Source organism: Erigeron canadensis, chromosome 2 (genome assembly GCF_010389155.1).
Source record: "Erigeron canadensis isolate Cc75 chromosome 2, C_canadensis_v1, whole genome shotgun sequence".
Lineage (NCBI taxonomy): Eukaryota > Viridiplantae > Streptophyta > Magnoliopsida > Asterales > Asteraceae > Erigeron > Erigeron canadensis.
Genome location: NC_057762.1, coordinates 3,914,459 through 3,926,462, shown reverse-complemented (window position 1 = coordinate 3,926,462; position 12,004 = coordinate 3,914,459). Strand labels below are relative to the sequence as shown.

The 12,004-nt window shown below is 32.3% G+C and overlaps 1 protein-coding gene across 1 annotated transcript; it reads left to right on the top strand.

The window, feature by feature from the left end:
• Positions 1–81: 81 nt before the first annotated feature.
• On the top strand, positions 82–5,486 carry LOC122589243 (probable receptor-like protein kinase At5g20050). The gene is made up of 6 exons (XM_043761504.1): positions 82–1,081; positions 2,067–2,143; positions 2,551–2,800; positions 3,131–3,481; positions 4,924–5,055; positions 5,220–5,486. The coding sequence occupies exons 1-6, from the start codon at positions 146–148 to the stop codon at positions 5,349–5,351; spliced, it is 1,878 nt and encodes a 625-aa protein (XP_043617439.1). The 5' UTR covers positions 82–145; the 3' UTR covers positions 5,352–5,486.
• The last annotated feature ends 6,518 nt before the right edge of the window (positions 5,487–12,004 follow it).

The window sequence follows — 12,004 nt, the reverse complement described above, 5'->3', positions numbered from 1 at the left end:
GAATTTGTGATGGAGTTGACTTTTTTAGTAATAAACTAACAATACATTTTCTTGGATCTACGTGACGTTGAAATCAGTCTGTACATATTGATCTCTAGCTCGACAGAAAAAAAAAAAAAAACCTTTCCCCCTTCTGTTTCTCTTCATGTCTTCCTCTTCCAATTCCAAGATAACCCATTTTATTAAAGAGTCAGAGCACCTTTGTATACCTTTTCAAGATATACAAGATGCCACCAAAAGTTTCACAACAGTCATTGGGAAGGGCGGTTATGGCTTGGTTTACAAAGGGGAACTCTTACTTTCTAATAAACTTACCTCAGTTGCGATAAAGCGACTAGATAGTAACATTTCCGGTCAAGGGTTGAAGGAGTTTTTAAGGGAGATTGAGTTGCTATCTCGTTTTAAACATCCAAACTTAGTCTCCCTGCTTGGTTTCTGCGAAGAAAACGGTGAAAAGATGCTAGTTTATGAATATGCAGAGCGCGGAAGCCTCGATAAATACCTAACCAAGGGTGAATCAACCGTTCAACTAACTTGGTTGCAAAGGATCAATATATGCATTGATGCAGCCCGCGGTTTGGACTATTTGCATAACCATGTTGCGCAAGACCGTAGAGTCATCCACAGGGACATAAAGAGTGCAAATATTCTTTTAAGTCATGATTGGAAAGCTATGATTGCGGATTTTGGTCTTTCCTTGATAAGTCGCGCACATGAAAATGTCAGTTTTATTATTACTAATGTTTCTGGCACGCATGGTTATTGTGATCCGGAATATCTGCATACTGGGATACTAACTAAAGAGTCAGATGTTTATTCATTTGGAGTCGTAATGTTTGAAGTCTTATGTGGGACGTTGAGCTTCGTAAATGTGAATAGCGAACAAGGATTTCTAGCCCACCTAGCCAAACGCTATTACAAAGAAGGAAGGCTGCACGAGATTATTGATCCATGTCTGAAGATTGAAGTGGATCCAGATTCCTTGAATACATTTTCAACGATTGCAATTGAGTGCTTGCACAATAATCGGGAACAACGACCCTCCATGGGTTTGGTGTTACAGAAACTTGAAGAAATGATTGTAAGTTCAAATACTTGTATCTATATGTATTATACATCAGCCTGTATGGAACAAGTTTATACTTATAAAACATTTACATACAAACCCTTTCAATAGCAGCTTGCATATGATGGTGTAATGGACTAGAAACAAACTAAGATGTTGAAGACTGTAAGTAATATCCGTTTCAGTCATAGTAAGTAAAAACAATCTCTTAACCAACCTTCTATATGATTTGGATTAGAAAGAAAAGGTCCTTTGTGAAGTGACAACTTTAAATATTGACGCAAAGTGGAAGAAACAGTTTTAGCTACCATGAGACCATCAATCTTTTAACAAGTGAATAATGTACTTCATTTACTTAAGGTAAGTACAATTTTAGTTATGCAAGTCTCAATTTTCATTAAGTATATAGCTAACCCCAATTTTGAAAACTTAGTAAACTTAGCATATATCTAAAGCCTACTTAAGCTCAATAATATCAGGTTCACAATCTCCTGTGATCAACTAAAGCAGCTGTAAATTTAGCATCATTGGCTTAAACAAACAGGGAATACTCATGCTACGATTCCACTACCTGGAATCTTGTTTAGACCATAAAGAGACTTGCTTAGCTTTTAAAACTGGCGACGTTTAGCCTTGGTATATCCTTATGGAGATTAAAACTCTTTGCAGTGGCAATGTCAGCTAAAACTCTAAATATAGTTAACTTAGTAACACGAGAAAATGTATGTTTGAAGTTCTACCGATCCTTTTGACTAGAACCTCTAACCAATAATCTGAGCTTGAATCTTTCTATGGAACCATCCGTATTATACTTCATGTAGATTTTGGGCTAAAACTGCTAGGGGCCGACCTCATGTCTGTCCCTGGCTTGTATAGATCTGACCGGGTATGTACAGCTGAGTTAAAGTTATTCCAAATTTAGAAAGAAAAAAAAAAGAGTTATTCCAAGTTTAGAATGGAGATTGGACTTGTATGTTCTCACCCACATTTTTGTGCTCAGGGAATTAATAATACTCAGGTTGCAAGTACGTATTTGTGGCCTAAAACACTTGCGGAACCTGTACTCGACCCTGCAAAGTAAGTTTTAGTTGATCTCTGATATCTAATTTGAATTGGTTGGATTTTTGTTTCCAAAATTGATCCGACAATACTGAAAAGAGGTATTGCAATTTCAAAATGCAAAAGCACGTCCAAACTCGATTTCACACATGTTATACAACCGTTCTGATTCTGGTTGCTCAAAATCAAATATAACTTTCAAAACGCACATCCAAATACTTCCTAGCTTATCATTCAGGTCACAAATTACTTGAGGCCATTTTCTAAAAATCATTTTCTTCTCTATATAAAACCTCTAACAAGTTTATTCTTGAAATATAATATGTTTCACTGGAACTTTTCTTGGTATTTCTCATATAAGTAGCAAATTGTAATTGGTCATATTCTAGTTATTCACATGTTATTATCAATGTTTAATTTGGCAGAGCCGCCATGAAAAGGCCCGTTGGAATTCTACATGTGAAGGTTGTGAGGGCAATGAAACTTGAAGAGAAGAATATTTTTGGTGCTTCTGATCCATATGTACAACTGAAACTTACTAAGAATGTACTTCCATCTAAGAAAACTACTGTCAAATTCAAAAACTTGAATCCCGAGTGGAATGAAGAATTTAATTTTGTTGTCAAGGATCCTGGATCGCAAGCTCTTATGATTGTTGTTTATAACTGGGAACAGGTACAATTTCTTAGAGGCTATAATTTCGACCAATTTTCCAAAAAACGAATCTATTTAGATGTATTCTATCTTTGATGGGTCAATATCAAATATGTTGAACGGCTCTAAAGTTGTCGAAGTTGTATTTAAATGCTTATGGTTTTTAGCTTGGTCTCCTTAAGAAAATTTATAGGTGTCAATTTCAACTCATACTTAATTTAACACACCAGATGTTCAAATAAGTTTACAAAAAAAAAAAAAAAAGTGTTAACCCGTTACCCGTTGTGCCCAGTTTACAACATGTAAGAGACATATGAATTGTGATTTTTGTTGTCACCAAATGTGGTGTAGGTGGGCAAACATGAGAAGATGGGAATGAATGTTGTTCCACTAAAAGAGGTTACACCAGATGAAGAAAAAGTTATGACTCTTGAGCTCCTAAAAAACATGGACCCATATGACGCCCAAAACGAGAAGTCTCGTGGCCAAATCATAATTGAATTGTCGTACAAGCCATTCACAATTGATGAAGTACCGACTGATGATGAAGACGAAAATGCGATCGAAATGGCACCTGACGGAACCCCTGTAGGTGGAGGTTTGCTAGTTGTTAAAATCCTTCACGCCAATGATCTTGAAGGGAAACACCATACGAATCCATATGTCTGTGTGCTTTTCAGAGGGGAAGAGAGGAAAACAAAGGTACGTAATCTCTTCGTATTCTCACTTCGAATAATGATTAAACTACTACTATGGCAGAGAATATGTATAATAATAAAACAAGTCACCTAGCAAGATACTAGAGACCAAAAGTACTAAGAAATCCAGAATCACAACATTTACATAATCTTGATTCATCTCAGAATTTTAACTTCTAAGATTATAAAAGGGATGAAAAAAACTCATGTCAATTACCGGCTGGACATGAGAAAAACCCCGCCACCGGTTTTCACCTCGTGACAATTTTTTATGCAATCCCCAACAAGTCCCGTGGCACTACGATACAAACTTAAAAACCATGAGAGTTAGAGTGGCATCAAGCAATCACTTAGAGAAACATAAGTAGCAGCAACATTAATAGAGCTTCCAATAGTGTATATAGAACGGCATGATGATCCCAAAAAACAACCAAAACAATTGCATTAACCACTTAATAATGTCTTGTTGTCCCAAGAGATAATCTTCTTATTTCTGTACCGGTTCCACTAAAATGAGTTGTTAATAGTCGAATGTAACCAGAACTAGGCGTCTTTTATCGTGGAGTACTGTTTGAATACCATCTCAGTTCTGAATCTCCAAATTAAGTCTTTAATGTTATTTTTTTGTTATTTGTGAACTTTAAAACTTATATTTAGTTATGAAACGAAACTATATGGTATTATTTTTGAGTGGATTATAATTGTATTTTAACTATTTTTGATAAATTGTAACAGTACACTTTTTATGGTTGAAAATAAAATAAATTAAATAGTCATACCGGCCGGTATTTCCAGTAATACACCGGTATGACTAAAATATCGGTTTTCAAAACATTGCCCCGTATATCCCACCAAACAGCATAAACAATTGTTTGGATGATATCCTTCACATATGAATTCAGCTGGAGTTAATCAACCGGGGTAAAGTGATAATTAAGGCAGTGGAGTGTCAAGCCAAGCCATTTAATGATGGACGTTTTCAATGTCATTACTGCGTAGAGAAAAAGTAATAGGGATGTTATTAACACTACAAAACCATATATAAATTAAAAAATCAAGTAGGTAATCTGTCTTTTAACAATTGCCACACGTGGTTGTTGACATTTATTAATTAAAACTATCAAAGTTTTAGTAAAAATTTCGTAAGTTCCTTTTAAGGGGATCTGAGTTGGATGCTCAATCAAATTGATGATGTAACAGCCATCATTAATTAATGTAACAAATGAAAACTAGCTTTCTTTTTGGTGGAACTGCAAAGCACATGCCATTTTTACTTATGCAAATCCCCGTAAATGAAAGGCTTTTGATTGTTAAATTCTTTTGTGGGGTTAAAGCGTATAGTGTTCCCCTGTCGTAGCAATTTTTGCCCAATTTGTCCTTATAATGAAACGTATAGAGAACAGTCAAACTGCGTGTCTTAACTCTTATGGTTTGTGTTGTGTGCAGCTTGTGAAGAAAAATCGTGATCCTATATGGGGAGAAGAATTTGCATTTATCTTGGAAGAACCACCTACGAACGATAGGATACACTTTGAAGTCGTTAGCACATCTTCAAGGATGGGTCTAATACATCCCAAGGTACCACGAGTTAATCTATTATATATCAAAAAAAAAAATGGAGGTGGCAAAATGGGTGAGTTGCACAGGTTAGGTAATGGGTCAATAGGCTAGAAACATGTCAAATTTGGTATTGTACATAAATAATAAAATTTAAACCTTCCATTATTTTTTTTTTCCGATAGGAAACACTGGGTTATGTGGACATACAACTCGCGGATGTAGTGAGCAACAAGAGAATCAACGGGAAGTACAACTTAACAGACTCGAGGAATGGTACACTTCAGGTGGAGTTGCAGTGGAGAACATCGTCTTAGATTGTGGCTTGTCTTTTTTTAAGAACGTGGTCGAGAAATCTAAACACATGATCTTCAATAACTTAATTATCTTAATGATAAACTCGAATACAACGAGGTTAAATGTTTGATATCATGAATGTTGGATTCAGCCTCTTTAACACGCTCAACCTCACTCAATAATATATAGAGGATATAGAGGCGTACAAAGATACCGTAAGGATATGAAAAAGTAGTGCATATATTCTGTAAAAGCAAGGCTATTTATAGCCTAGAAATAACCAATTGCAACCACATTCTCCTAAACTTAAGGCACTCACAAACGTCTATTTTCAATACTAAATAAGGCGTCTGGTATCCCGACCATTATTTTGGTAACCCGACCAGATTATTAATGACAGGGGCCCGCTTTTACTCTACCATATATATCATTATAGACATGGGGGCCCACACTATTTTGGTTGGGATACCAAAAAGTATGGTTGGGATATGAGGAGTGCTAAATAACCGGTCAACATGACCCACTCTCCCACTTAATTCGATCAATACATGGCCTCATGCTAAAAACAAACAAACGTGCAGATAAAACCAACTACTAATTAAATCATATAAGCAAGTCCATGCACATCTTCAATTTGTCATGAGTCACTTCTATTTCTTATTTCATGCATTAACTAAATAAACCCATCTAATAAGCCTAAGTCAAGATTAATTTCACCATTCACCACCTTAATCTCACTACTACAATATAAGGCTAAGGCAACACTCATATAGTGTTGCATTAAGCCCTAAAAATGTTGCATTTTATCTAATGCAACACTTTAACAAGTGCTCAATTAATTAACGCCGCCTTAGGTCTAAAACAATACTTTCATCACAATATGCAATACTTTTCAAAATGTTGCATATGTTTTCAAAGTGCAACACTTTTTACATACTAAGGCAACACTTTTAAGATCAAATGTAACACTTTTATAATTAGAGGACCCTAATACAATACCCGAACATATGATAGGTGCAAAACATTTAGACCCCCTTCACCAAGTGATTTAAATTAATGGGTCAAAGGTAACAAATATGTGTCCAAATTTGGTATTGGCTGCGACTGTTTGGGGTTAACACGCTAACACTTACATCCATTTCTATGTTGTGGTTTTGTATATCTGCAATAAAATTTAAACCTTGTATAGTTGTATTATCTTTTTATAGGAAACGCTGGGTTATGTAGACATACAACTTGCAGATGTAGTGAGGAACAAAAAAATTTGTTGGAATTACAACCTATAATGAACTCGAGGAATGTTGGTACACTTGAGGTGGAGTTGCAGTAGTGGAGAAAACGGTTTTAGATGGTACGTGGGTTGTCTCTTTTTAGGAACATGTTCGAGGAATCGAAACACATGATCTTCAACATCCTACTACCTTAAAGATAAACTCGCATAACGTACTAATTCACTTGGCTCCAAATAAGCCACCATCTTGTGCATATATGACGATGAGTGTCCCGGTCCTTGTGACTCTTATTGAGCTACTACATACAATGCCATTGAATCGTAGATGTCATAAAACTATATGGAACTTAAAAGCATTTGTATGTAGTGTATGACCATCAACCATTTCATCACTATACTCAGCACTTTTAACATGATAGTTATTGTCACAAAATAAATATATGAAGTAGGTTTTTCCCTATTCGGTTTATCTGGGCTCTTCGGTCCGGGTCCGTGGCTGATTTCCCATTGTACGTATATTACTCCTAATTAAGAAAACGTGTTTACTGATATATACTTTTTTACTTGATATAAAAGTCATAAATTTATAATATATATATCAATCAATAAATGACATGAGTCACATAATCCATCTCTATAGTTAGATACAAATTATACTAGTGAAAAATAAAAATTCACAGAAGTAATTCCATATGACCGTATGATTTGGAAAAGAAAAAAACAAAAGCCCGAGAGTTGCTGTTGCTAAAATACAAAACAAATGCAATAATAACATATGAAATGACAACATAGCCCAGGGCTATGTATAATACGTTATTACATACATCAAATGTTGTACATGCATCAAATGTTATAAATAACATAGATAATGTTAAATTTTGACTGAGAACAAATATACTCGTGTTATTAACAGGTGTCATTCTCAATCTCATTGACTAACCTTTCCACTTTATTCCTTTTTCAAATGCAGAACTTTTTACCGAACCAAGCTTTAGTTGTTTTCTTTGGATGTGCCACCGTACGAGTAAAATGGAATAAACCAAAAACTATTGCTAACCCCTTAACATACTTTTTTAAACGTGCTCGTAATATTTAACTAGATTTTAATCCCATATCTATAAATATATATTTGTTTTATTATAGATTCTGATTAAATTAAAGAGTTAAGTCACTGGATAACTAATATATTTTTCTTAATTTACATGGTTGTCCATTAAACTGAATTATTCACATATATCACCCACATACTAATCTAATTTTTACATGGTTCATAATTGATTATTAAAGTGACCTATTGTTGTAGGTGGTAAACAATCGGTGAACCATGTAAAAATTAGAAAAGTATGTGGATGATATATGTAAATAATTCAGTTTAATGGACAACTATGTAAATCAAGAAAAGTACATTAGTCATCCAGTGATTTAACCCTAAATTAAAACAAGTATATTTAAATAAAATAAATAAAACAATATGGTTCTCTTCACTGAAAACGAGCATGGTATCCACGCAATGCAGCGACGGTGGTGGGGAAGACGGTCTAGTGGTGTCGGTGATGGTACTGTTGGTGGTGGTGGTGGTGGTGGCGGTGTGGTGTAGGTTGATGTAATTGTGATAGTGAAATTTTTTTAGAAATAAAAGCTTAAAATGTTAATATTAAAATAAAGGGTTATAGTGTAATTATAATTCACTAAGGGCAAAACATAAAAAGTCAATGGTAACTCTGATAATTCAAAGGTAGAATTACCTAATATAAAAATAGTTCATTTCTTTTATAAGGTATTATAGATAATCGTGATCATAATAATCATTGTAAGTCAAAATACATATATATATATATATATATATATTTATGTTTTGTAAATCTTTGTAAATCAATTTAACATGATATAAGGATGAAAATCGTGTCATATTTGTTTAATTATAATAGTATTTGTTTTATATTATCTATATCCATATAAGAACTAAACCAATAATTATTGTATCAAACAAGTTTAGTTTATCACAAGCCTATTGGGAACGTATCCAAGCCTCTAACTCCTCGACCAGTCTTTTCTTTTTTGCATTTTTATTAAATAAAAAACCTTTAAAAGTATTTAAATAATCAAATACTGCGGACATCTTACTTTCGTTCTCACTGAGTTTTGTGTACAATTCATATTTGATGTCGTGAAGCAAAATAGTAATGCTAACTGTTCTGTTTGCAAGTGTGTTAAAACCTTTAAGTGGTTGATGAAGGTATATTTCTCAAAATATCTAACTTATTTATATATTTGTAATATATTATTCATATTCTCTTTCTTTGAATTAATATGCAGACTTTTGTGTTCATCATGAAAAAACCATCCAAGACAATCATTATAGATCAAGATCCATAGATGACAGAAGCAATTGCAACTGAAATGCCAAGTACAAAACATAGCTTTGTATATGGCATATCACTTCTAAATTTAGTTGTTGGTTTGTAACTCTTCTCCGCATTTTGTACCAAAATTGGTGTGGTGAATTCTATACACTTTATAAGATGACGTCTATAGAACAATTCGAGCATAGTTGGCCATTGATTGTTTCAAAGTATAACTTGCAAAAAAACAATCATGTGCAAGGTTTATACAAAATTAGGAAGTCATGGGCTCCTGCCTATCTTCGAAGTTATTTTTTTGGTGGAATGAAATCGACTAGCAGATCAGAGAGCATTAATGCTTTTATTAAACGATTTGTTTTCTCTCGCACTAGTTTCAGAGAGTTTGTTAAACAGGTACTACCTTACAAATTTATATCATAATTGTTATATTTCTGTATAACTTTATAATCATGCTCTTTTTAAGCCACTTTGCTTTTTTCTTTTTTAGGTTGATTTAGCTGTTAAAGAAATTGAAATTCACAAGGTGAAAGATAAAATGTCAAGTACATTTGCACTCGTTTAAAGACAAAATCTCCGTTGGAAGCACAAGCTTATGGATTTTTATACCGTTTGCTTTCAACAAGTTTCAAGCTGAATTTGAAAGAGCAAACCAGTATTTGATTGTACGCGTTGAAGGTAACGACTTTATTATACGATACTTTGACAGTAGAAATAATAAAAAACATCAGGTATTTTGGGATGGACACATTGCTTTGTGTAGTTGCAAGCATTATGAGTTTTGGGAAATACTTTGTCGTCATATATATCTGGCACTTCTTCACAAGGACTGTTTTAAGATACCGCCGATATACTTTTCTTTGCGTTGGAGTCAAGATTCTTTTTAGAGTGGCAGTGCAATGCAACGTTTATCACCAAACGTGTCATTGACTCAAACAAGCACAACTCAAGGTTGAATCGAAAAAAAAGATATAACGTTTTGTGCCCCCCAAAATCAGCAACAAAAGGTCGTCCAAAAAAGAGGCGTATGAAGGGTGGAAAGGAATTGGGAAATCAGTCGCATAATAGATGTTCCATATGCAAAGAATTAGGATATACAAAAACCAAATGTGATAATAAGGAGAATAATGTTGTTGGGTTAAATGTGTCTTCAAATAATCCACAAAACAAAAGATAAAAAATGGTTGGTGACTGTGGACTCAATCCAGTGTTTAGTTTGAAGTATTAAGAAAGTTTTTTGGTTTTTTGATTCATGAACTTTGGTTGTTTATTTATGTGTTAAAATTCTTTTTCTTTTACTTGTGTATGATGAAGCCTGTAAGTTGTAGCGATGAGATATAATAAAATTTGATTGCATAAAAGTGTTGCTGGAAAGTACATGTAAATATATATATGTAAACTAGGTTTTTGCTCCGTGCGTTGCACGCGTTTACATATATTTATAACAAATATTTCAAGAAAGCTCAATATAAGAAAAACTTCAATTGAAGAACGGACTTAGTTTTTTATAAAATTTTTGTAACCTTAAATATATAACTCGTAACAATTCCAGAGCAAATTTGTTACATCTATTACCTGAAAGTAGATATTAAGAAGACACTTCCAAAAAAAAAATCAAAATATTTGAAATAGTTGAAGCTATTTTAAGCGCGGGAATTAAATATAAAAAACAATGAACAACATCAACTTACATGAATCTTTAGGATCCAAAATTACATGCAAAACACATATTAGATATTGTGTAGTTAATTAAGATTTTCATGCAGATGAATGTTACAGCTATGGATTTATATTAATAAATATATGGATTTATATTAATAAATTGTTAGATGATTGTTTTGGAACGCTAAATGTACTCATATCATATGATATGTATATACCGAAAAAGAAATTATAGAAATAAAATCACTTGGAAATCTTTTTATTACTTTTTATAAATATTTTATTCTATATATATATATATAATAGATTGATAAATATTATGAAAAAAATATGAAGATGACACGTAGGAAAAATCTTACGTGGCAAATTCTAAATATTTATCTTAGTTGAGGTGGATAACCTAATAAAGCTAGGATAACTACTGTTTTATTGGATATATATATATATATATATATATATATAGATTGATTGTAGATTAAGTTAGAATATTTGGTTTACTTTCACAACATAATCGGAACGGACTTAATCAAAAGTTAATGAAAGAATTATCTAAATTAATTAAAGATTATATTTGAAAGGTAATTAGTGTTTAAAAATAGCTTAAAGGGCTATAGTTAGAAAATCCCATATTTATAATAGGACAATAATAGTTGATGACATTAAGCTACATTACAAAATCTTTGGACGCCTACAAAAGCCGATTCTATATCAAATGTGTGAGTGTTGTCAAAGCATCTAGGATTCTCAAGATAGTTATCCACATTGTAATAAGCTAATAATGATTTGAGTATTAAAAACTTCAAGCTTATAACATGTAAAAAATAAAAGTGAGTACGCTTAAATTTGTTTAGAAATTCTCACATATTATTTTTTTTAATATTAATTAATTATATATTATTATATATAATTAATTAGTCCTTTATGTTTTTTATTGATTAAAAAATCAAAATTTTAGGATATCTACATTTAAAATTAAGTATCTAACAGCCATGTATTCTCATTTCTTATGTGAAAAAATAATGACAAATGATTTTTTAAAAATTAAATCACATTAAAAAAAAATATTTTAACTAATCATTGAAAGAAAAAAATATATATATCAAAGTTACCTCTGATATGACATTCTAGTTTGCCGTAAGAACCAATCTAATATTTCTTTTTTATTACAATAATTAATCCAAGAAAAAAAAATTACTGAGCTAAAAATATCACCACTTAAAACAATGCTCCATCCGTCCCATTAAATGTGTCCTATTTTGATTTTTAAAGTCTTTTTTTTATATAAATTTTGACCTTGAATATTTTGATTTGTGTTATATAATATTTGATGAAAATTATACCAATAAAAAATATATTTAAAACTCAATCGATTATATAATTAGGTGTATAATATCTATATCTATATCTAAACTAAGAATAG